A 26467-nucleotide genomic window follows, 5' to 3' on the forward strand; every position below is an offset into this window, starting at 1 on the left:
GAAACCCAGCGAGGATCTCCATAGTCTGGGGTAAGGAGGCCTGAAGGACGGAGAAACTTTTGAGCAGCCACACCACGAAATGACTACAAACGGAAATATTCCGGCAGTCCAGGGCCACTTGCCCTGTCAACTCGGCAATGATCTGGCAGCCAGCTAGAAGGGACAAGGTGGGATATACATGCAACAAACAGGGTGAAGTGAGAGGCGGCAGAGGCAATGCACCCAGGCCTTCGAAGCGAGCACACGCATGCAGGAAGCCAGAAGGGGCTGGAACGAAGGGGAGACGGCGACGGCACACCAAGGGAGACACCAGGCCTCTCGCGTGGCGAACGGGGAGTGCATGCCCGGCTGGACGGCGTGCAGGGGTGGGCGGGCATGCAAGTGGCTTGGCGAAAGAAGGGTTGCAGGCGTCACCCCGTAGGGTGAGCATGGCGAGGGCCGGGGGCGTGCGGGGACGCGCTCGGAGGGGACGCGCACGGGGGTGGGGGGAGACGCTGGTTACCGTGTGGTTCACCCCCCACATCAGGACGCTGAGGATCGGCTCGCTGGCCCGGAATAGCTTCACTTTCTGGCACACGAAATGCTTCTTCTTGGTCTTGGTTTTGCTGGCGCTGAGCGGCGCCACCGCCACCGCCGTGGTGCTGGTGCAGTTGGACGACATGCCCGGGGCGGCGGCGGCGGCGGCGGCGAAAGGGGGGGGTGGCGGAGACAGCACACGAACAAGCGGCCCCTAGGCCTCCCCCGAACCGATCCCCACCCCCGCTGCCTCACCGCGCCATGGTCGCGCCCGTCCCGTTACCTCCCCACCCCGCCCCGGTGGTTCCGTCCGCCCCACGCCCCGCCCCGCCCCGCCCCGGGGAGCCGCCGGGCCGCTCCGCACCCCGCCCCCGGGCGGTGCCGCCCTCGGCAGACCCCTCGACTCCCCGTCGGAATGGTACCGCCCGTCCCCAGGAAGCAGTGGCCGCCCCACCCGCCCGTCCTCCAGCGCCTGGACAGCCCGGAGGCCCCGACCCGCACGCCTAAATGCCCCGCGCTGGACAGGACGGGTGAGCAGGCCTCGCTGTACACCGCAGGAGGGGCTCCATGTTGGACCGACCCTCCCCCCAGGTGGGGGTTTGGTTCTTTCCCTCAACCTGAGGTGCCAAGATGGCGGCAGCGCCACAGATGCGCGACAGGAGAGGAGGGGCGGGAATGAGAGAGGGTGGGACGTACCATCCCCATCCCGGGGGAGAAAGGCGGAACACAGCAAGGGAAAAGGAAGTGCCGCCTGGAGAACCAGGGAACGCCCCCTCGCTCCACCCAAGCGTGGATCTCCCCACTCCTCTGGGCAGAGGGCTGGCCCCGCCCTCGGGACACGCCCCTTTCTCCCAGGGCCAATGAGGGGCAGGCCGGGAAACCTAGGTTTTATGAATGGGCCGCGCGCCCACCCACCTGGTGCCTGGCCTCCGCCCGCCAAAGGGTCAAGTTTAGATAGAGACTGTCAGCACCTGCAGCCACCTATTCTAATAATCGGCTTCCTCCAAGATAGCTAAGTAAACTGCCCACGCTTTCTTACGTAATTCATCTTGGACGAAGGATTTTTATATTAGACACCAATCACGGGTCAACATTGTGTGTGGGAATATGAAAACTTGGTTCTCCCACACGTGGTCGCAAAATACGTGGTTACAAAAATAAATATAGCCTTTATTACCAATTAATAAAATAAAAGTCATAATTAACACAGGGTAGCAGGATGAGATGATTAAATAAATACTGTTACATTCTCTGGGGAAATACTGGTTAAGCCATTAGTGTCTGGCATTTTAGTGACTAAAAATAAAAATCTAAATATGTCTTAAGCAGAATTAGGAATTGGTAGAACAAGCAAATGGCCTAGCTAATGTATAGGTCAAGAGTGACCAGGAGGGCAGTACATGATACCTAGGAGTTCCCTGGTCAAATGAGAGTTTCTAGGGAAAAAAAAAAAAAAAAAAGGAGAAGGAAAAGGCAGTAAAGACAGAGGAGTGAACCATTGAGTGTTTTGGTCTTGTAACACTTGACTAAAATATATTAGAAAACAACAGCTGAAAATCTAGATTTGCAGTAAAGTTACTGTGGTAAAGAGAAGCCAAGAAGCAATCCCAGCACTCAGGAGGCTGAGGCAAGACAGCCAGAATGAGGCCAGTCTGAACAACACTGACTGAAATCCTGTCTGTCTGTCTGTCTCTCTCCCTCTCTCTCTCTCTCTCTCACACACACACACACACACACACGAAAAAAAAAAAAAAAAAAAGGAAAGAAAATAACCCACTTCCATTTTATTTTCTCTACGGAACCACAGAGCACACTGGCAGTGTAACCTAACTCCTAAAATCAATGGACCACATAGCGCTGTCCAATAGCAGGCTCTAAGCAGTGAAGAGGATCCTATTAATACTACTAGGCTCCTCCCAAACCTGCCACCTGCCTAATTCAGAGAGAAAAACGAGCCAACCTGCCTTAGTGTATCATTGTTCTACAAGGTTCAATGTGGCCATGCATAGGAAATTCACGTACCAAAGTCCCACAATGCTAACTTTAAAAAAATGAAAAATTATACATTTGTACATATATACATTGTACTTTTACAGTTCAAAGACCAGGTAATAGTTTACAGTTCATTTTGGGATTTTTTTTTTTTTTTCTTTTTGAGGTAGGGTCTCACTCTAGCCCAGGGATGACCTGGAATTCACTATGTAGTCTAAGAGTGGTCTCAAACTCACATCAAACTCAGCAGTCCTCCTACCTCTGTTCCTAAATGCTGGGATTAAAGGCATGTGCCTCCACGCCCAGCTATTTAGGGCTTTTTGTATTGTTTTCTATTCCACCTTCTTAAGTCACTCTCTTGGCTCTACCTGATACTATTCTGTATTATCTACAAAATTAAGTCAATGGTCACATATCCCAGTGAGCACAATCCATATGGGTCTGGAGAGAGGTCTCTAGCAGATGTGATATGGACTGAAGTAGTGGGATAGCTCACACCAGTAGAAGGGAAAAGCCTAGGGAACAGCCTTCCAGAACACGATGGTCCTGTGGCTCACCCATTAAAACACACAGTCAAAACCCACTGTGCAAAAGGGAAAGGATCCCAGAATCAAATCACACTGGTTCTCAAGGGATGTAAGATGTCTCAGGAATCAATGGACAGAGTCACTTTGAATAGTGGTGGTTTGACATCTGTAGAAGAAATCATTTGAACTCTTATAAAGAGAATTTTTAAGGGGTCAGCAGCATCCCTGTAAAATTCAGGAAACCAGCAAGAAAGGGAATGCTTTCATCTTTTCATGAAATTCTTCTCCAGAGCCACTGAGGTTCTCTGTAGAGAATGGATGTTGCGCTTCACACGGTCCTCCAAGGAGGAAGTAGATGCACTCTCCAGCTTCATGCGGCTAGGGAAAGAAGACAGGTGAACAGAAATAAAAAAACATTTCCTAAACTGGTCAATTCTGGCAGAATTAGAAAAAACAGTATGGTAGCCACAGAACAGCTGTAGAAACACAAGTTCTTTTCAGCCCACATAGTCAATTTTCAAGTGACTCCATCTGGAACCAAAATTTTTAAATGTCCATAAGGGAAAATTCATCTGTTTTGGAAAACAAGTTAAGAAATAAAAGGGCGGGGGGAATTTAAACCATAAATTCTCATTTAAAAGGAAGGCCAGGGAATTTCAAATGATTTAGGATAAATATCATTCACTTATGCTCCATCAAATCAAAAATCTCCCTGTCTGGCTAGAAACTTGGAGCAGTATCAAAAGTATTCCCAAGGCTCAACTCTGCATTCTCTGGGAACAGACAGAATGAGTCCCCCATTCCCACCCCAATACGTTGCCAGACTGCAGACAGAAAGACACACTTACTGGATGAACTTGCCATCCCGGGAGTCCAGCTTCTCCAGCCTCTGCTCCCGCTCTTCTTCCTTGGCATGCCTCTTGAGGAGGTTCAGCCTTTCCTCCTCCCTCCACTTGGCGTTTTCCATCATCTCCTGCCGTTTACGCTCTAGTTCCTCTGCAGACAGTTTTCTGTTGAGCAGAAAACATCCTATTGAATCTACCATTCTCCTCAGAAAATATCAGGTCAGACCAAACTCTAGACTTGCCAGTTCCTGTCTCTCTTTAAGGAAATTCTCAGCCCAGTGACATGCCAGCATGAGTTTCCTCTTTCTGATCGCTAATTCAGGCAGTCACAACCAAATTGTAAAGAATGGGCTAGAGGGCTAGAGAGATGGCTTAGCAGTTAAGTGCTTGTCTGTGAAGCCTAAGGACCCGGTTTGAGGCTAGATTCTCCAGGACCTACGTTAGCCAGATGCATAAAGGGGCACACGCATCTGGAGTTCGTTTGCAGTGGCTGGAAGCCCTGGTGCACCCATTCTCTCTCTCTCTCTCTATCTGCCTCTTTCTCTGTCACTCTCAAATAAATAACTAAAAATGAACAACAACAACAAAAAAAAACCTCAAAAAAAAAAGAATGGGCTAGAGAGAGACCCTAACTTGAAAAGCAAAAAAGTTCATACGAAATTGTAAAAACTGTAGTGAAGGGTTCCATAACCTCACTCAGTAACCTCTAGGGTAATTAACCTGAGAACATAAAAGTGAAACAGAGAACAAATCAGAATCCTATCTTTACAGCAATTACATATTCACTGCTCAATAACTTACAGAACAGAAAATTTGAATTATTCATGTGATTATTGATTTTTAAGAGACACTTTAAAATGCACAGATAAATGCTGGGCATGGTGATGCATGCCTTTAATCCCAGCACTCGGGAGAAAGAGGTAGAAGGATTGCCACCCTAAAACTACATAGTCAATTCCAGGTCAGTCTGGGCTAGGGCGAGACTCTACCTTGGGGAAATAAAATAAAATAAATAAATATATAATATATTTAATATAAAAACAGATAAAGCCCAAGAATATAATGCTTTAGGACTTAGCTAAATGGCAGAAGAAAAAAAAAAAAAAACAGGGGCCAGGCGTGGTGGCTCACGCCTTTAATCCCAGCACTCGGGAGGCACAGGTAGGAGGATTGCCGTGAGTTCAAGGCCACCCTGAGACTACATAGTGAATTCCAGGTCAGCCTGGGCTAGAGTGAGACCCTACCTCAAAAAACAAAAACAACAACAAAAAAATAAAAATAAACAGGGGTTGCAGAGATGGCTCAGTGGATAAAGTACTCACTACTCAAGCTTGAGTACCCAAGTTCAATCCTTAGATCTTATGTAAAAAGCTGGACACTGGAAGCTGGAGAGGTAAGGCACCTATCTGCAAAGCCAAAGGACCCAGGTTCAATTCCCCAGGACCCATGTGAGCCAGCTACACAAGGTGGCACATGCATCTAGAATTCGTCTGTATTGGCCGTATGCCGTAGAGCAACCATTCCCTCTCTGTCTCCTTTTTGTCTCTCTCTCATAAATAAATAAAAGATTTTTTTTAAGATTTTTTATTTATTTATTTGAGAGCGACAGACATAGAGAGAAAGACAGATAGAGGGAGAGAGAGAGAATGGGCGCGCCAGGGCTTCCAGCCTCTGCAAACGAACTCCAGACGCGTGCGCCCCCTTGTGCATCTGGCTAACGTGGGACCTGGGGAACCGAGCCTCGAACCGGGGTCCTTAGGCTTCACAGGCAAGCGCTTAACCGCTAAGCCATCTCTCCAGCCCAAAATATTTATTGTTTAAAGCTAGAAGTTGGGCTGAAAGACATGGCAAAGCCAAAGGACCAAGGTTTAATTCCCCAGTACCCATAAAAGCCAGATGCACAAGGAGGTACATGCTTCTGGAATTCCTTTCCAGTGGTTAAAGGCCCATCCTCATTATCTCCCTCTCTCAAATAAATAAATTCCCAGCACACTGATAGCAAGATGGGAATTGGAAACAGAATTCCCACAAATCTCTTGACATCATAACTGCTGTAATCCTGGCATTCAGGAGGCTTGAGGCAAGAGGATTACTGAGAATCTGAAGCCAACTTGCGCTACAGAATGAAACCCCATATAAAATCAGTAAGAGGGCTGGAGAGATGGCTTAGCGGTTAAGCGCTTGCCTGTGAAGCCTAAGGACCCCGGTTTGAGGCTCAGTTCCCCAGGTCCCACATTAGCCAGATGCACAAGGGGGCGCACGCGTCTGGAGTTCGTTTGCAGAGGCTGGAAGCCCTGGCGCGCCCATTCTCTCTCTCTCCCTCTATCTGTCTTTCTCTCTGTGTCTGTCGCTCTCAAATAAATAAATAAAAATAAAAATAAAAATAAATAAAAAATAAAATCAGTAAGAGCATTGGAAAGACAGCAACTATGGATAAGAGAGGCCAAGGAATTGTTAGATGGAATAGACTAGAAGAAACTGAATCCGAAGTGCCATCACTGATGGGAAAATGGTGGGTGTAGGAAAGATTGAGGGACTGCAAGTACCATTACGTCAGAGATGATAAGGAGGTATGGGGCTGGAAACAAAGGGACTCACCTACACTCTGGGTCAGAAGCTGGGCAAAACTGCCAGCTTGGGCTACCTACTAAGTTCAGACCAGCCTAAGCTATAGGAGACTCTGTCTCAAAAATACATAAATAATGATAAAACAGTTGGTTTAGAGCCAGGAGTAGCAGCACAGTCTTATAATCCCATCCATCATTCAGGAGGACTGCCTATCTAAAAAAAAAAAAAAAGTCAAAGGGTGGGAGGGGATTGTGATCATGGTGTATTGCCTATATTAATGGAAGTTGTCAATAAAAAGTTAAGACAGCTGGGCAAATTGCCACAAACCTTTAATCCCAGCAATCAGGAGGCAGAGGTAGGAGGATCACTATGAGTTCAAAGCCACCCTGAGACTACATAGTGAATTCCAGGTCAGCCTGGGCTAGAGCAAAACCCTATTTCAAAAATATAAAACAAACAAATAAATAAGATACATCCAAGTGATTGAAGATAGAAAATAAAGCAGGACCTGAAAATGGACATGTCCTAATCAAGAGTCTCTGAGCCAGGTGGCACTCACCTATAATCCCAACATTTGGCAGGCAGAGGAGGGGGGATTGCCACACTGAGACTACATAGTGAATTCCAGGTCAGCCTGGGCTACAGTGAGACCCTACATCGAAAGATCAAATTAAAAAAAAAAAAGTCAAGCCGGGCGTGGTGGCGCACGCCTTTAATCCCAGCACTTGGGAGGCAGAGGTAGGAGGATCACTGTGAGTTTGAGGCCACCCTGAGACTACATAGTGAATTCCAGGTCAGCCTGGGCTAGAGTGAGACCCTACCTCGAAAAACCAAAAAAAAAAAAAAAGTCAAGCCAGGCGTGGTGGCTCACGCCTTTAATCCTAGCACTCAGGAGGATTGCTGTGAATTTAATTTGAGTGGCTGGAGAGATGGCTTAGCAGTTAAGGTGTTTGCCTGCAAAACCAAAGGACCCAGGTTCAATTCCCCAGCAGCTAGAAGCCCTGTCTCACCCATCCTCTCTCTCTCTCTCTCCCTCACTCTGCCCTTTCCCTCCCTCTCTCAAATAAATTTTAAAAAATACAATATTCTTAAAAGTTGGGCTGGAGAAAAAAGAAAGAAAAAAGAAAAAAAAAAGTTGGGCTGGAGGAATGGCTTAACAGTTAAGGCATTTGCCTGCAAAGCCAAAGGACCCAGGTTTGATACTCCAGGACCCACGTTAGCCAGATGCACAAGGGGCACAAGCATATGGAGTTTGTTTGCAGAGGCTGGAGGCCCTGGCGCACCCATTCTCCCTCTCTCTCTTTCTGTTAAATAAATAAATAATAAAAAAAATTAAATTAAAAAGACTTTAAGGGGGGAAGAAAGATGGCTCAGCAGCTAAAGGTACTTGGTTACAAAACCAGATGGCCCAAATTCAATTCCCACGTAAAGCCACATCTACAAGGGTATGTCTGGAGTTCATTTGAAGCAGCTGAAGGCCCTGGAGCACCCATTCTCCCTCTCAAATAAAATTAAAATATATATATAAATAAAATAAAGGGCTGGAGTGATGGTTTAGTGGTTAACGTGCTTGCCTGCAAAGCCTAACTCATGTTCAGATCTACAGGTCCCACGTTGCCAGACATATCAGTGATGCAGGAATGCAATGCTGCACATATGCCCCAAGGGGGCACACACATCTGGAGTTTACAGCCGCTGAAGGGCCTGGCATACCCATTCTCTTCCTCTCTCACTCTCTCTCTCTCTCTCTCTCTCTCTCTCTCAAAAATAAATAAAATAAATAAAAGCCAAGGGTGATAGCACATGCCTTTAATCCCAGCTCTCAAGAGGCAGAGGTAAGAGGAACACTGTGAGTTCAAGGCCACCCTAAGACTACATAAGTGAATTCCAGGTCAGCCTGGGTTACAGCAAAACCCTACCTCAAAAAAACAAAAAATTAAAATGGAATAAAAAAAATAGCTGGGCTTCATGGCACATGCCTTTAATCCCAGCACTTGAGAGATAAAAGGTAGAAAGACTGCCATGAGTTCAAGGCCACCCTGACACTATATAGTGAATTCCAGGTCAGCCTGTGCTACAGCAAGTCCCTACCTCAAAAAACCAAAATAAACAAATAAATCAATGAATGAATGAATGTATGTCAATTTGACAAAGAGATAAGATTACCCACTTTCCCTGGTGTAAATGGTTACTATATTCAGCCCTATGACATAGGAATTAGTCTAGTGTGCATCTGACTTACCTGGTATATCCAGGAGCATGCCGCCTCTGGTAGACCTCCTTTTTAGGGGATGGGCTGTGAGTCTGACCTCTCTCTTTTCTGCTTACTTTAGAGTTATGCCTGTAATAAACACAGAGGGCACAAGGCTTTTTAATATGACATTAATATGGAAAACAAGCTATCTTAAAAGTATAATTTAGGGCTAAAGAGATGGTTTAGTAGTTAAGGCAGTTGCCTGTGAAGCCTAAGGACCCAATATGATTCCCCAGTAGCCATGAAAACCAGATCCATGAAGTGATGCATGTTGCTGGAGTTCGTTTGCAGTGGCTGGAGGCCCTGGCACACCCTTTCTCTATTGCCCCCCCAAATAAATAATAAATAAAATACATATTTCTTAAAGTATAATCTAGCCAAACATGGTGGCGTATGCCTTTAATCCCAGCACTTGTTAGGCAGAAGTAGGGAATTCACCATGAGTTTCAGGCAACCCTGAGACTACACAGCAATTCCAGGTCAGCCTAGGCTAAAGAGAGAGAGAAAGAGACTCTACCTTAAAAAAATAAAAATTAGAGCCAGGCATGGTGGCACATGCCTTTAATCCCAGTACTTAGGAGGAAGAGGTAGGAGGATCACTGTGAGTTTAAGGCCTCCCTGAGACTACATAGTGAATTCCAGATCAGCCTGGACCTCGAAAAACCAAAAAATAAATAAATAAGTAAGTAATAAAAATAGCTGGGCATGGTGATGCACACCTTTAATCCCAGCACTCGGGAGGCAGAGGTAGGAGGTTTGCCGTGAGTTCAAGGCCACCCTGAGACTATGTAGTGAATTTCAGGTCAGCTTGGGCTAGAGTGAGACTCTTTCTCGAAAAAAAAAGAAAAAAGAAAAAGGAAAATCGGGCTGGAGAAATGGCTTAGTAATTAAGGCACTTGCCTGCAAAGCTAAAGACCCAGGTTCAATTCTCCAGGACCCATGTAAGTCAGATGTACAAGGTAGCACACGTATCTGAAGTTCGTTTGCAGTGCCTGAAGGCCCTGATGTGCCCATTCTTTCTTTCTATCTGCCTCTCTCTCTTTCAAATAAATAAAATAAAATAATAAAGATGTGAGCCACCATGTCCTACTTAAAAAAAAAATAGTAATTAAGTACTGAAGAGATGGCTTAGTGGTTACGGTGTCTGCCTGCAAAGACGAAGGATCCAGGTTCGACTCTCCAGTACCCACATGAGCCAGATGCACAAGAGGGCAAATGCGTCTGGAGTTCGTTTGCACTGGCTGGAGGCCCTGGAATGTCCATTCTCTCCCCTTCTCTCTCTCTCTGCCTTTCTCTCTCTCAAATAAATAAAAAAAATATATTTTAAAAAATAATAAAAATTAAAAAGCTGGGTGTGCTAGTGCACACCTTTCAATCCCAGCACTTGGGAGGCAGCGGTGAGGACTGTCCAGCCTAAAACGAGATAGTGAATTCCAGGTCAGCCTAGGCTAGTCTAGAGTGAGACCCTACCTCAAAAAAAGTAAAATAAAAAGTATAATATGCTCAATGTGGTAGCACATACCCTTAATTCAAGGTATGAGCATTGCTTTTGAGTTTGAGGCCAGCCTGAGACTACATAGTGAATCCCAGGTCAGACTGGGCTAGAATATGACCCTACCTCAGGAAAAAAAAAAAGTATAACCTAAATGAAAGAGGGACCTCCTCCCTACTGCCACAATTGACCCCTCAGTTTGGAACATTGAACACCTCAACACCAGGAGCCTATCCATGTTACTCCCAGTTTCCCACCCCCCAGATGTAGCGCCTCTTAACAGCCATGGATTGGCAAATGGACTTTACCCACATGCCCCCTATCAAAAAGTATTCCCTCTATACCTAAACAGGATTGTCCTGATAGAGATCTGTTTCCCATAATTTCATTTGTTCCTGACTCAACATGGGATGAACTGTGGCTGATGTCCTGGCTGATCACCACATTTGATGGTCATGTGAATTCCATGGAACTCTAGCTACAAGGAATTTAAATTCCTTCTTTCCCTAAATGAAAGAGGGAACATTCTACTAACACAATACAATCCTACAAACATGTGCTTCTGTGGCCTAATCCTTACATTGAAATAGGAAAAAGAATGAAGTGATAATGTAAAGGACAGCAAGTCAGGATGCCTGAGAAGTCAACGTTGGACATCGCCACAAGCAAACACTCGCTGTCATCAGGCTTGTGGGGTCCCAGTGGATTCCCACACTCACACTTTGCTGAGCCTTGGAGATCGTGACCTTCTGCCTGGGGATCGAGACCTCCTGTCCCGGGACCCCACTTCCTTGCTGCTCTTCTTGCTGGCATGTCTGGGGGGAGAGTGGGAGGAGCTTCTGGACATGGTACAGTTCTTCATCCCCCTTTGGTGAGAAGTTAGAGGGTCAGGCAATCCTTGGTTCCAGTCAGAGTCCCTCACCTGTACCATTGAGGGAAGGAAGGAAAGAGAAACTACTCATAGGAGAATCTAGGAGCTCAACAGCAAATAAAGCGAAGCAAAGGAAAGAATGAGCAATGAGGTTCGATAAGGGGCCAGTCACAACTACAGATAAGCCTCCATCTGTGGGTATGTGCCTGTGATGGTACACACCTGAATCCTAGCAAACAGAATGTTGAGGCAGGAGGATTTAAATAATTTTAGTATGGTGGGAAACACCTGTCCTCCTGCAACTCAGGAAGTAGAAGCAGGAAGATCTAGCCAGTTTGAACAATACAGCAAAACCCTGCCTCCAAAAAGTGTCAAGACAACCTGGAGAGATGGCTCAGCAGTTAAGGTACTTACATACTAAGCCTAATGACCCAGGTTCAGTTCCCCAGTACCCACATAAGCCAGATGCACATGGTGGCTCATGTGTCTGGAGTTCATTTGCAGTGGCTGGAGAGCCTATCGTGCTATCGTGTCCATTTTCTCTCTCTCTCTTTTTTTTTTTTCCAAGGTAGGGCCACATTCTAGCTCAGGCTGACCTGGAATTCACTATGTCATCTCAGGGTGGCCTCAAACTCATGGAAATCCCTACCTCTGCTTCCCAAGTGATGGGATTAAAGGTATGTGCCACCATGCCTGGTTTCTCTGCCTCTTTCTCCCACTCTCTAAAATAAATAAAAATTAGAAAAAGGTGCACAGTAGCATATGCATCTGGCATTCGTTTGTGGAGGAAAGAGGCCCTGGTGTGCCCATTCTCTGTCTCTCTTCTATCTCTATCTATCTGTCTGCTTGCAAACAAATAATTGTAAATAATTTACAGGGTCATGGGCAGCATGCCTGGATGCTTCACTTGTCATTTCTTCTCTGCCCTAAGGAGTAAGGGGCTCAGAGATAAGGAGTAAGTCTTCACTGTCTAAACTTCCTGTAGTGGTCAAGCTTGGCCACACTGCACAGTTCCATAGTCACACCCTCTGAAAAGCCCACACTTCTACCTGTAAGCCATATCCAGGAGCTCTGGACACAACAGGAAATGAATTTGCCACCTTCCTTTGAGACCTAAGAGATAAAAGCATACACAGAGTGAAAAAGAAAATGCATACAAGTCCAGTTTAAATTAAATTTCTCATGCTGAGACAATGTGACCTTTCCCAGCTCCCTGCTTTTTACTTGTCAACATGTTTCTCTATTTGGACCATCTTTGTTGGAAGATATATCAGCAGAGTCAAGTTTTTCCTGTGAAAAGCCGTGGGCTGAGCTCTCAGCCCCAGCCCCAGCGCCCGAACACATTCTCTTCTCACCTCGTGTTGCTATTCCAGGGACTCATCGTGAGTCAGCCACAGCAGAGATGACTGTTCCCACGGGGAAGATGCAAAATGGGCCCACATGGTCCCATTAATCCATTAAAAAAAAAGCCTACATAAAACCCACTTCAGCCTGAGGACTCAAACTGAGATGAAAGCAAGTCATATCAAGAGTTCCAACCTAAGACCTGGGAGGCTAACGTCAGCTCTAAGGGGGTCTCTATCCAAGGGCATGCCAAGAGGCCCACCCATATCCAACATCTCCAAGGAATTCTAGTGACAGTGGCCAAGCTCTGTGGCACAGGGCCCACATCTGAGTGTTTACTACTGAAAGCCCACAGGCTGGCAGTCCCTGGCTCAGGACAGGCCCTCAGTTCCTGTTGTGGAGTGAATGAACGAACAGATGGATGAATGGCTGCCCAGCTCACTCACCGGCCCTGGCTATGCTCGTCCTCGCTGCTGGAACGACTGCTGCTCGAGCTCCGGTGTCTATGCTTCCTGTGCTTCTTTCTCTTCTCCTTCTTCTTCTTCTTCTCCTTTTTGTCCAGACTCATTTGCAACTAGGAAATGTGAAACAGTAACCATCAAGATGACTGAGACTGCTGTCAATATGCTGTGTCATATACAAACTGTGGAGAGGCCAGGACACTGCCAAGGAATCCATGTTAACAAATCTGGTTATGCACAAATGTATTGGAGACCTGTATGCAGAATCTCTGGTAGGTGGTCAAGGAATATGTGCTTCCAGCAGTCCAGAATCAACGCCCTAGCGTGCGTGTGTGTGTGTGTGTGTGTGTGTTGTGTTGTGTGTGTCAGATGTCCTCTACTGCTCTTCAGCACTGCATCCTTGAAACATGAGTCTCTTAGGAACTTCTACTTTTTAGCTAGACTAATTGCCCAGTGAGCCCCAGAATCTTCCTCTCTCCACTCGCCTCACTACTGGGGTTATAGGTATATGTGGTGCTCTTATCTCAGCGACTAAGAGGCAGAAACAGGATCCCAGGGGCAAGCTGACTAGCTAGACTAGCCAAATCAGCAAGTTCTGGGTTCAGTTAGAGTTCCTGCCTCAGTAAATAACTTGAAAAACAATGGAAGACACCTGACGTCAGCTTTGACCTCCACACACTCCTCCACATGCATGCATGCATACATGCGAGAGAGAGAGAGAGAGAGAGAGAGAGAGAGAGAGGCGCGCGCACGTAGACAGACAGACAGAGAGGGAGGGCAAATATTAAAAAAAAAAAAAAAGAACTCCAGGGCTGGAGAGATGGCTTAGCAGTTAAACGCTTGCCTGTGAAGCCTAAGGACCCCAATTTGAGGCTTGATTCCCCAGGACCCATGTAAGCCAGATGCACAAGGTAGCGCATGCATCTGGAGTTCGTTAACAGTGGGTGGAGGTCCTGGCGTGCCCATTCTCTCTCTCTCTCTCTGCCTGTTGCTCTCAAATAAATAAATAAATAAATAAACAAACAAACAGGAAAAAAAATTAAAAGAATTCCATCTCTGTTGAAAGCATTAGGAAGGGAGGGACTAGGGAGATGGCTCAGTTGTTAAAGGCACTTGCTTACCTGTGGCTTGGGTTTGATTCCCTAGTATCCATGTAAAGCATAATGTACAAGTGGGACATGCATCCAAAGTTTGTTTGCAGTGACAAGAGAGACCCTGGTGTTCCATCTCTCTCTCTCTGCCTCATATATATAATATATATATATATATGTGTATATATATATATATATAATATATATATGTATATGTATGTATATATATATATATACACATATGTATATATATATACATATGTATATATATATATATATACGTATATATATATATACACACACACATATATATATATATATATATATATATATATATATATATATATATATATATATATATATATATATCAAGGTTGAGTCTCACTCTAGCCCATACTGGCCTTGAATTTATGATGATTCTCTTAGCTCTGCCTCCCAAGTGTTGGGATTAAAGGCGTGCACCACCACGCCCAGCTAATTCTTTAATTTTCATAATAACTGTGGTGGCTTGATTCAGGTTTCCCCCATAAACTTATGTGTTCTGAATGCTAGGTCCCTAGCTGGTGGCTATTTGGGAATTAGAGCCTCCTGGAGGCAGTTGGGAGCGGCCTTAAGGGTATTATAGCCAGCTTCCCCTTGCCAGTGTTTGGCACATTTTCCTGCTGCTGTTGTCCACTTGATGTTGGCCAAGAGGTGATGTCCACCCTTTGTGCTACTGTTGTCCCCTGCCATCATGGAGCTTTCTCCTCAAGTCTATGAGCCAAAATAAACCCTTTCCTCCCACAAGCTGCTCTTGGTGTTTTCTCCCAGCAACATGAAGCTGACTAACCACAATAGTAAAGTTAGTACCAGAGGAGTAGGGCTATTGCTGCTAGAAACCTGACTGTGGCTTTGGTCATTTGGAGCTGTTTTTTGTTTTATCGTTTTAACTTATTTGAGAAAGACAAATAGGCATATAGAGAATAGGTATATCAGGGCCTCTAGTCTCTGCAAAGGAACTCCAGACATATGCACAACCTGGCTTACGTGGGTCCTGGGGAATCAAACCTGGGTCCTTTGGCTTTGCAGGCAAGCACCTTAACCACTAAGCCATTGCTTTAGCTATAGAACTGATTTTTGGAGAGGAATGTGGAAGCAGAAGAGTGTGCTAAGACTTGGCATAAGAGATGTCTTGTTGTTATGTTGTTATGTAAGTACAGATTGATGAACTATTTTGACCTGAATGCAGTTAAGAACTATGGACTGTGAGGTTTGGGTTATAAACAGAATAAAGAATTTTGCTTGGACAGCACTAGAAGCAAAACTTCTTGTGTAAGACTTGCTGTGTTCTACCTGCCTGTGTCCTGAGAGCTTGTACAGGGTTACACTGCATGAAATGGAGTGGTGTGAGCAAAGGGATATAGCACAGAAAGAAAAGAAATATTTGGGCCAAAACTGCTGCACAGTCAGCTGCAATTATTTGAGAGATTACAACCATAGAGATTGGGCCAGCTGATCTTCATTGGGACAAAAGGAAGAATGAAGACTCCTTTGAAGGGGCCTGAATGCTAAAGGAGTATCCTGTTCTTCCAAATCTCCTTTATTCCCCCCTGGATTAACAAATTGTTAGCCAACCTGGTACTATGAATATAACAAATGACAGAAAGAGAGGGTCTTTGAATTTGCAACATAGTTTTTGTATTTTTGAAGTGGCCTCAGGCAGTGTGAAGCAGGCTTGTTGGATTACCTGTGTGGAGGCCCAGTGAGGCCATGAAGATGAACTATGGGTTGCAGTAGAGACTTAATAGAGATGTCAGGACTGACATGGCTGACAAGGAGAGCAATGACACGAGATGAAGTTTTCCAGGACTTTGAGTAGCCTAGCTAGAGGGGCAGAATTGGAACTCCAGAGACTCAACACTGGTTAGAATTGTATAACTTGGAGCTACAAAGTTTGATGCTTACCCTGTTTCAAATCCTGTATTGGTTGAATATTTCTTTGTTATACCCAATGCCATTTCTTACAGAGTTTATTCTATGTCACAATGGTTGTTTTTTTTGTTTGTTTGTTTGGTGTTATGGATCACTTAAAAGACCTTGGACTATGGGGCTATTTGAACATCACTGGGAATGATAAAAACTATGGGGACTTTTCCTGAAAGTTGGACTGAAGAAATTGCACTTGACATCATGTATGGTTATCAGTTATGGAGGCCAGGGGCAGAGTGTGGTGGTTTGATTGAGGTGTTCCCCATAAACTTATGTGTTCTGAATACCCTGAGCTGGTGGCAATTTGGGAGTTGGAGCCCTCTGGAGGCAATGTATTGTTGGGTGTGGGCCTATGGGTGTTATAGACAGCTTCCCCTTTGGACACTTTCCTGCTGCTTTATCTACCTGATGTTGGCCACCTTCTGCTCATGCCATCATTTTCCCCTGCCATCACGGAGCTGCCACTCAAGTCTGTAAACCAAAATAAGCCCTTTCCTCCCACAAGCTGTTATTGGTTGGGTGTTTTCTGCCAGCAATGTGAAGCTAACTGCAACTCCAACTGATTCAAAAATGATTATAGGGCTGGAAAGATGGCTTAGAGGTTAAGGTGCTTGCCTGCAAAGCCAAAGGACCCAGGTTCAATTCCCCAGAAACCACATAAGCCAGATGTACCAGGTGTTCAATGCATTTGGAATTCGTTTGCAGTGGCAGGGGCCCTGGTGCTCCCATTCTCATTCTCTCTCTCTCTAGCTCTATCTCTTTCTGTGCATCTTTATCTCTCACATAAAGAAATAAAAATAAGGGGGCTGGAGAAATGGTTTAGCAGTTAAGGTGCATAGCTGAGAAGCCTAAGGACCCTGGTTTGATTGTCCAGGTCCCACGTAAGCCAGAAGCAAATGGTGGCACATGCATATGGAGTTCATTTGCAGTAGCTGGAAGCCCTGGTGTACCAACTCTCACTCTCTCTCTCTCTAACAAACAAATAAATAAGTAAAAATAAAATCTTAACAAAAGAAAAAGAAATAAAAATATTTTTTAAAAAAGAATGATTATAAGGCTGGAGAGATGGCTTAGTGGTTAAGTGCTTGCCTGTGAAGCCTAAAGACCCCAGTCTGAGACTGGATTCCCCAGATCCCACATAAGCCAGGTACACAAGGGGGCACATGCATCTGGAGTTCCTTTGCAGTGACTGGAGGACCTGGCATGCCCATTCTCTATCTATCTACCTCTTTCTCTCTCTCTCTCTGTTGCTCTCAAATAAATAAAAACAAACAAAAAAGTTAAAAAAGAAAAAAGAATGATTATATATTATGTGACTGTTAAGCAGGCCCTAAAAGCATTATGCCAGGACACTCTCTAATCTCCTTAAAATACTGTATGATCATGCTTTCCTTAAACATATCTCAAACTATTATTTCCTTTTTCTTTTTCTAACTAAAAGGCTAAAGAAAAAAATCAAGCATAATTATGCTAATAAATTTAAAGTTTGCATAAAATCATCAAGAGATAGTACCTAAAAGATGAAAGTTTTAAGCCTGGTGTGGAGATACACACCCATAATCCTACATGCAGAGGGCTGAGGAAGGAGTACTGTGAGTTTAACACCAACCTAGAGATATGAAGTAAATCTGGTTTCAGAAACACATAAGAAAAAAAGTTGTGCCAGGCGTGGTGGCGCATGCCTTTAATCCCAGCACTTGGCAGCAGAGGTAGGAGAATCCCAATGAGACTACACAGTGAATTCCAGGTCAGCCTGAGCTAGAGTGAGACCCTACCTCAAAAACACAAACAAAAAAAGCTATAAAAGGCAATTTGTCTCCCATTGTAAGAGGAAATGGACATAAGTGTTCATGTTTAAAAATAAAAAAAAAAGTGTTTATCTTACTAGCTAAAGAATATGGTGTCCCAGCACTTGGGAGGCAGACGTAGGAGGACTGCAATGAGTTCGAGGCCACCCTGAGATTACGTAGTGAATTCCAGGTCTGGGCTAGGGTGAAACCCTGCCTTAGGGGGAAAAAAAAGAATATGGGGTTGAAGAGATGGCTCAGTGATTAAAGATGCTTGCTTGCAAAGCCTGCTGCCTGGAGTTGATTCCCTAGTACCCACATACATCTAGATGCACAAAATGACACATGCACCTGGAATTCATTTGCAGTGGCAAGAGACTGGCATACCCATGCTCTCTTAAATAAATAAACAGACAAATAAATAAATGAATAATGGAATATTCTCTGCATATTTTTTACATGACTTACCAATTCTTTGATTTTCTTCATCTTCACAGGATTGTTCAGTACCTCTCGTTTTTTCTCTTCTTCTTTCTTCCTAAACAGAAAAAATAAAAAAATAAATAAAAATCACAGAGAGTTCGAGGCCACCCTGAGACTACATAGTGAATTCCAGGTCAACCTGGACCAGAGTGAGACCCTACCTCAAAAAAAAAAAAAAAAAATCACAAGTATTTATTTTACAAAGGGAATTAAGTTATTTCTCCAAATTCTATGTAACAACCCTTTTTCAAAACTCATGCATACAGGACCTATGCTGATATCTACAGGATGGTGTGGAAACCTCCCCTAAATGTAGATAAGAGACTGCATGATTTTCCAGTGCTTGACACTAACTACACAAGACCATCATAATAGGAGGAAAAGATGATGACATCAGAATGAGAGAGTTGGATGTGGTGGCGCACGCCCTTAACCCCAGCACTCGGGAGGCAGAGGTAGGAGGATCGCCATGAGTTCGATGCCACCCTGAGATTATCTAGTGAATTCCAAGTCAGCCTGAGCTACAGTGAGACCCTACCTCGAAAAACAACAACAACAACAAAAAAAAAAAACCCACAATGAATTGATTCCTCTTTTGAGAAGTTCTCTTCCCATATACTGTCCCTTGGAGGGTAAACTGGTCAACCTACTTAGAGGACATGTGGCAACACTTACAACAGCCAGCACATATTCTTTGATCTCACAAATTCACCTGTAAGAATTTACTATAAATATATATATATTTCTGGGCCAGGCATGGTGGTGCACACCATTAATCCCAGCACTCGGGGCAGAGGTAGGAGGATCACTGTGAGTTCGAGGGCACCCTGAAACTACATAGTGAATTCCAGGTCAGCCTGAGCTAGAGTAAAACCCTACCTCAAAAACTAATAATAATAATAATAATTTCGGGCTGCAGAGATGGCATAATGATTAAGGCACTTCCTGAAAAGCCTAAGGACCCAGGTTCAATTCCCTAGTACCAACATAAGCCAGATACACAAGGTATAACATGCGCCTAAAGTTTGTTTTCAGTGGCTAGAGGCTCTGGCATGCCCATTTTCTCTCACTCTCTCTCTGACTCCTTCTCTTTTACTCTCAAATAGATAAATAATTTTTTTAAAGACAGTAAAAAAAAATTTTTTTTTAAATAACCTTCAAGGACTGGAGAAATGACTTAGCAGTTAAGGTGCTAGTCTGTGAAGCCTATGGACCCAGGTTCAATTACCCAGGACCCACGTAAGCCAGATGCACAAGGTGGTACATGCATCTGGAGTTCATCTGCAATGACTAGAGGCCCTGGTGTGCACATTCTGTCTCTTACTCTCTCTCCTTTTCTCTCTCAGATAAAGATAAAAGTTTAAAAATTTTTTTTTAAATAATAATCCTCAAAAAAACAAAAATAAAAACAAATCAGGCTGGAGAGATGACTTAGTGGTTGGGGCACTTGCCTGCCAAGCCCAAGGACCCATGTTCAACTCTCCAGATCCCACAAAGGTGAGGCAAGAACTAGATGGCGCAAGCGTCTGCAGTTTGATTTCAGTGGCTGAGGCCCTGGTGTACCAATTCATTTTTTTTCTCTCTCCCTCTCTCTCTCTGTCTCTTTCTCTGTTGTTTTCTCTAAAAATAAAATTAAAGGCCAGGTGTGGTAGCACATGCCTTCAATCCCAGCACTCAGGAAGCAGAGGTAGGAGGATTGCTGTGAGTTCAAGGCCACCCTGAGAGTACATAGTGAATTCCAGGTCAGACTGAGCTAAAGTGAGATCCTACCTCAGAAAACCAAAATAATAATAGTTATTATTATTAAGTAATTAAATTAAATAATAAAAATAAAATGAAAATAAATAAAACCACTGCCAGGCATGGTGGCACACACCTACACATCTTTAATCCCAGCATTCAGAAGCCATAGGTAGGAAGATTGCCAAGAGTTTGAAGCCAGCCTCTGAGTCTACATAGTGAATTCTAGGTCAGCCTGGGCTAGAGTGAGAACCTATCTCAAAGAAAAATATTTTAAAAGGGCACAAAGATATCATTACCAAGTTTTTAGGTTATAACAATGAAAACTAGGAAGCAAGTTAGGGACACAACGAGAGACTATTAAAAAGACATAATGTTACACAACTGTAATCTCAGCACTTGGGAGAGTAAAGCAGGTCTGTGAGTTCAAGGCTCGTCCTGGCTAAACAGGGAGATACTGTCTCAATGAACAACAACAAAAAAGGCATTATGATACATGTAGGAGGATCAAGTGCATCTTCAGCCACACGCTGAATTTGAGGCTAGCCTGCCTCCACACGAGACCATGCATCAAAAACAATCTGGGGGCTAGAGAGATGGCTTAGCAGTTAAGCGCTTGTCTGTGAAGCCTAAGGACCCCGGTTCGAGGCTCGGTTCCCCAGGACCCACGTTAGCCAGATGCACAAGGGGGCACATGCGTCTGGAGTTCATTTGCAGTGGCTGGAGGCCCTGGTGTGCCCTCTTTCTTTCTATCTGCCTCTTTCTCTCTCTGTGGCTCTCAAATAAATAAATAAAAAGTAACAAAAATTTAAAAAAAAAATCTGGGGGACTGGAGAGATGGCTTACTGGTTAAGGCGCTTGTCTGCGAAGCCTAAGAATCTCGGTTTGATTCCCCAATACCCACATAAGCCAGATGTACTAGGTGGCACATACATCTGTAGTTCACTTACAGGGGCTGGAGACTCTGGCATGTCCATTCGCTCTCTCTGTCTCACACTCTACCTCTCTCTCTCTCTCTGTCTCTCTCAGATACATAAATAAAAATAAATTTTTTTTTAAACATGGTTAAGATGGGTGTGGTGGCGCACATCTTTAATCCCAGCACTCGGAAGATTGAGGTAGAAGGATCACAGTGAGTTTAGGCCAGCCTGAGACTCCACAGTAAATTCCAGGTCATCCTGGGCTAAAGGGAGATCCTACCAAGAAAAAACAAAATAAGTAAATAAATTTTAAATATTAAAAAAAAAAAACAAGAAACAAGCTGGGTATGGTGGTGCACACCTTTAATCTCAGCATCTCTGGGAGGCAGAGGTATCAGACTACATAGTGAATTCCAGGACAGCCTGAACTATAGTGAAACTCTACCTCAAAAAAAAAAGGGGTGGGGGCTGGAGAGATGGCTCAGTGGTTAAGCACTTGCTTGTGAAGCCTAAGGACAAAGGTTCAAGGCTTGATTCCCCAGTTCCCATGTAAGCCAGATGCACAAGGTGGTATATGCATCTGGAGTTTGTTTGCAGCAGCTGGAGGCCCTGGTGCACCCACTCTCTCTGTCTCTCTGCCTCTTTGTCGCTCTCAAATAAATAAAAATAAACAAAATAAAATTAAAAAAAAAAAAGAAACAGCTGGATGTGGTAGTACACACCTCCAGCACTTGAGAGGCAGAGGTAGGAGGGGATTGCTGGGAGTTTGAGGCCACCCTGAGACTACATAATGAATTCCAGGTTAGCCTGGGCTAGAGTGAAACCCTACCTTGGAAAAAAAAAAGTTATTATTTAATGACTATACAATTTCATTTGAAATGATGAACAAGCATGGGTTAAGATCATCCCTTGTTGCAGTCAGCTTAGCACTGCTGACAGAAAACACTCAATAGAGACCAACTTGTGGGAAAGGGTTTATTGTGGCTTACAGACTTGAGGAGAAGTTCCATGATGGCAGGGCAAAACGATGCCATAAGGTGAACATCACCTCCTGGCCAACAAGAGGTGGACAACAGCAACAGGAGAGTGTGCCAAACAGTGGCAGGGGTAACTGGCTATAATACCCATGAGCCCACCCCCAACAATACACTGCCTCCAGGAGGCTCGAATACCCAAAGTGCCATTAGCTGGGAACCTAGCATTCAGAACACCAAGTTTAGGGGGCACCTAAATCAAACCACCACACCCCTCCTAGCTAACTCAACACCTATCCCCCAAATTTCCAACAACTGCCAACCTTTATAATGTTGCCTTTTATAACCTTGCATTTTTGTTTAAGAGCCAAAGGTAAGTGAGAACATCTGGTCTGGTTTTGTGCATTTGCCTGTATCTGTCTTCTTTTTTTATTTTTTGTTTTCTCAAGGTAGGGTTTCACTCCAGCACAGGCTAACCTGGAATTCACTATGTAGTCTCAAGGTGGCCTTGAACTCATGGCCATCCTCCTACCTCGGCCTCCCTAGTGAAGGTGAGGACCTCCACACCCAGCTTCTTTTTTTTAGTTTTACTTTTTATTTTGAGAACAAGAGAGAGAATGGGCACGCCAGAGCCTTAGCCACTGCAAACGAACTCCAGATGTGTGTGCCCCTTTCTGCACACGTGTAACGTTGTGCACGTGCGTCACTGTGCATCTGGCTACGTGAGACCTAGAAATTTGAACATGAGCTCTTAGGTTTCACAGGCAAGCGCCTTAACTGCTAAGCTGTCTCTCCAGCTTTTTTTTTTTTTGGGGGGGGGGTTAAGGTAGGATCTCACTCTAGCCCAGGCTGACCCAGAATTCACTATCCTCCTACCACTGCATCACGAGTGATGGGATTAAAGGCATGCGCGACCATGCTCAGCTGCCTGTATCTTTCCATATGGCCTACATCAGGCACTTTTTTTAAAAATTTTTTTGTTTATTTATTTATTTGAGAGAGACAGAGAGAGAGAGAGAGAAAGAGAATGGGAGCGCCAGGGCCTCCAGCCACTGCAAACAAACTCCAGATGCATGCGCCCCCTTGTGCATCTGGCTAACGTGGGTCCTGGAGAATCGAGCCTAGAACCCGGGTCCTTAGGCTTCACAGGCAAGCGCTTAACCACTAAGCCATCTCTCCAGCCCACATCAGGCGCTCTTGATAGAGCTCCTTCCCACCATCATAAAGTGCAAATGGAGGTTCATAAATCCAAGGGGAGACCAGTAGTAAAGCAAGAGATCAACCAGCCTTGGCAGTCTCCAAGCATCTGTATAACAACACTTCCCGGCCCCTCAGCACTGTCTGATGATAAATACCTGATGATGAAGAGAGGGTCCTCTCGGATTTTGCTGGCCATGTCAAGGAGGGAATTAGCTCCCGATGGTGCAAAGATAGAGCCTGGGAGGAGTCCTGTCTCAGAAGAACAGCCAGCTTCCTTCTCTTCCATCTTCTCAAAAACATACTTGTCAATGGGACGACCCAGCAGGTACTCATCACGGTTCACCATCCCACCAGGACCCTGGTACATCCAATCCAATTTTTCTTCTTTTTTCCTGATGAAGAAAATAAAATGGGTTGGAGAGATTGCTTAGGGATAAGGTCTCAGGTTCAGTTCTCCAGTACTCATGTAAAACCAGATGTACCAGGTAATGCATGTGTCTGGAGTTCGTCTGCAGTGGCTGAAGGACCTAGTGCCCAATGTCTCTCTCTCTCTCTCTCTCTCCAATAAATAAATAATAAATAAAATATTTTTTAAAAGAAAAAAATATAGCCGGGCATGGTGCCGCACACCTTTAATCCCAGCACTCAGGAGGCAGAGGTAGGAGGATTGCCATGAGTTCAAGGCCACCCTGAGAGTACATAGTGTATTCTAGGTCAGCCTGGACTAGAGGGAGACCCTACCTCGACAAAAAAAAAAAAAAAAAACAAGAGTAAAAGGAAAAAAATATATATGCAATCAAAGGAAGTAGAGAAATTTGCAAACTAAATTGATCAGTGCAGACCTCACTCTACAATAGATCCTTATCATGGGCTAACAGCATAGCTAACATGGCAGACATGAAGAAATGGCGTATGTCCTCATGAAGCTTACCAATGAGTAGACAGATACTTTTCACACACTTAGAGCAATTTGTGAGGAAAAATAGTGCTCAGCCAGGTGTGGTGATACATGCCTTTAATCCCAGCACTTGGGAGGCTGAGGTAGGATTGCTGTGAGTTCAAGGTCAGCCTAAGACCACAAAGTGAATTTCAGGTCAACCTAGGATAGAGCAAGACCCTACTAGAAAGATGGCTCAGTGGTTAAAGTGCTTGCTTGCAAAGATGGCCTGGGTTTGCTTTCCCAGTACCCACATAAAGCCAGATGCACAAGGTGGCACATGCATCTGGAGTTTGTGTGCAGCGGCAAGAGGCTTTGGCATACTTATACTCTACAGCCTTGCAAATAAATAAAAATAAAAAAAAAAATTTAAGGGCTGGAGAGATGGCTTAGCGGTTAAGCACTTGCCTGTGAAGCCTAAGGACCCTGGTTCGAGGCTCGGTTCCCCAGGTCCCACGTTAGCCAGATGCACAAGGGGGCGCACGCGTCTGGAGTTCGTTTGCAGAGGCTGGAAACCCTGGCGCGCCCATTCTCTCTCTCCCCCTCTATCTGTCTCTCTGTGTCTGTCGCTCTCAAATAAATAAATAAATTTAAAAAAAAAATTTAAATAGGTGGGGAGGGGGCTGGAGGGATGGCTTATGGTTAAGGCATTTGCCTGCAAAGACAAATGACCAAGGTTCCATCCTCTAGGACCCACGTTAGCCAGATGCACAAGGTGGCATATGTGTCTGGAGTTTGTTTGCAATGGCCAGAGGCCCTGGTGCGCCCATTCTCTCTCTTTCCCTCTTTCTTTCTGTCAAATAAATAACTAAATAAAATATTTTTAAAAAATAATAAGGTGGGGAGCCAGGCGTGGTGGCACACGCCTTTAATACCAGCACTTGGGAGGCAGAGGTAGCAGGATTGCCATGAGTTCGACGCCACCCTGAGACTACATAGCTACATAGTGAATTGCAGGTCAGCATGAGCTAGAGTGAGACAAAAAAAAAAAAAAAAAAAAAAAGGTGAAGCCAGGCATGGTGGCACACCTTATAATTCCAGCACTTGGAAGGCAGAGATAGGAAGATCACTGTGAAGTTGAGGCCACTCTGAGACTACATAGTGAATTCCAGATCAGCCTGGTCTACAGCAAGACCCAACCTCAAAAAAAAAACGGGGGGGGGGGGTGCTGAAAAGATGGCTTAGCAGTTAAGGCATTGCTAAAGGACCTCAGTTCAATTCCCCAGGACCCACGTATGCCAGAGGCAACAGGGGGCACATGAATCTGGAGTTCTTTTGCAGTGGCTGGAGGCCCTGGCACACCCATTCTCTCTCTCCCTCTTTCTCTCTCAAATAATAAAATAAAAATGAAGTAAAAAAAAACAAAACAAAACAGTTTTCCTTCATGTGAGGCACGGGTCTCTACTTTTGGGTTATCTTGTCCCCATTATGAAGATTTTTTTTAAATATTTTATTTATTTAGTTATCTGCAAGGGGAGAGAGAGAGAATGGGTACAACAGGACCTCTATCCACTACAAACCAAGTCCAGATGCATGCACCACTTTGTGCATCTGGCGTTAGGTAAGCACTGGGGAATCAAACCCAGCTCATTAGGCATTGCAGGCAAGCACCTTAACTGCTTAGCCACTTTCCCAACCGTCCATTCAGTTTCTGGTTTTTTTGTTTTGTTTTGTTTTTTAAGATAGTCTTACCCTAGCCCAGGCTGACCTGGAATTCACTATGTAGTCTCAGTCTAGCCTCAAACTCACAGTGATCTTCCTACCTATTCCTCCCAAGTGCAGGGATTAAAGGAGTGTGCCACCACACCTGACCATTATGAAGTTTTATGCTATGCCTTCATACCAAAGATAATCTAAAGGGTTGGAGAGATTGCTCAGTGGTTAAAGCCACTTGTTTACAAAATCTGACAGCCCGGGTTTAATTCCTTAGTACCCACATAAAGCCAGATGCACAAAGTGGCACATGCGTCTGGAGTCCATTTACAGTGCCTGGAGGCCCTGGCATGCCCATTCTGCCTGTCTGTCTCTTTTCTTTCTTTTTTTTTTTTATTTTGTTTTTTCTTTTTTTTTTAATCTGTCTCTTTTCTATCTCTCTTTGCTCACAAATTAATAAGTGAAAATATTTTGTTTATGTATTTGAGATAGAGAACGAGGCAGAGAGAGAGAGAGAGGTGGCACATGTGTCTGGAGTTTGTTTGCAGTGAATGAAAGCCTTGGTGTGACCATTCTCTGTCTGTCTCTCTCTCAAATAAATAAATAAATAATTTTTTTAAGGTAAGGTCTTGCTCTAACTCAGGCTGACCTCAAACTCATGGAGATCCTCCTACCTCTGTTTCCTAAGTGCTGGGATTAAAGGCATGCACCACCATGCCCAACTTAAATAATTTTTTATTTTATTTATTTATTTATGAGACAGAAAGAGACAGATAGAGAGAGACAATGGGCATGCCAGAGCCTCTAGCCTCTGCATACGACCTCCAGACACATGTATCCCCTT

General features: G+C 44.5%; 2 protein-coding genes across 2 annotated transcripts in view; both read right to left on the reverse strand.

Annotated features, from left to right (window-relative positions):
* Positions 1 to 723, reverse strand: part of Pip4k2b (phosphatidylinositol-5-phosphate 4-kinase type 2 beta) — a 40419-nt gene extending 39696 nt beyond the window's left edge. Inside the window, exon 1 of the mRNA XM_004655491.3 lies at positions 503 to 723. Coding sequence (XP_004655548.1) covers positions 503 to 661 — 159 coding nt within the window. The 5' untranslated portion in view covers positions 662 to 723. The remainder of the gene's footprint in view (positions 1 to 502) is intronic.
* Positions 724 to 2285: 1562 nt separating this feature from the next.
* Positions 2286 to 26467, reverse strand: part of Cwc25 (CWC25 spliceosome associated protein homolog) — a 28216-nt gene continuing 4034 nt past the window's right edge. The window contains exons 3-10 of the mRNA XM_045159620.1: positions 23189 to 23425; positions 18185 to 18254; positions 12856 to 12983; positions 12115 to 12178; positions 10914 to 11116; positions 8691 to 8789; positions 3884 to 4045; positions 2286 to 3413 (exon numbers count right to left, since the gene is read on the reverse strand). Coding sequence (XP_045015555.1) covers positions 3299 to 3413; positions 3884 to 4045; positions 8691 to 8789; positions 10914 to 11116; positions 12115 to 12178; positions 12856 to 12983; positions 18185 to 18254; positions 23189 to 23425 — 1078 coding nt within the window. The 3' untranslated portion in view covers positions 2286 to 3298. The remainder of the gene's footprint in view (positions 3414 to 3883; positions 4046 to 8690; positions 8790 to 10913; positions 11117 to 12114; positions 12179 to 12855; positions 12984 to 18184; positions 18255 to 23188; positions 23426 to 26467) is intronic.

This window comes from Jaculus jaculus, chromosome 9 (assembly GCF_020740685.1).
Source record: "Jaculus jaculus isolate mJacJac1 chromosome 9, mJacJac1.mat.Y.cur, whole genome shotgun sequence".
In the NCBI taxonomy this organism is placed as follows: Eukaryota; Metazoa; Chordata; class Mammalia; order Rodentia; family Dipodidae; genus Jaculus; species Jaculus jaculus.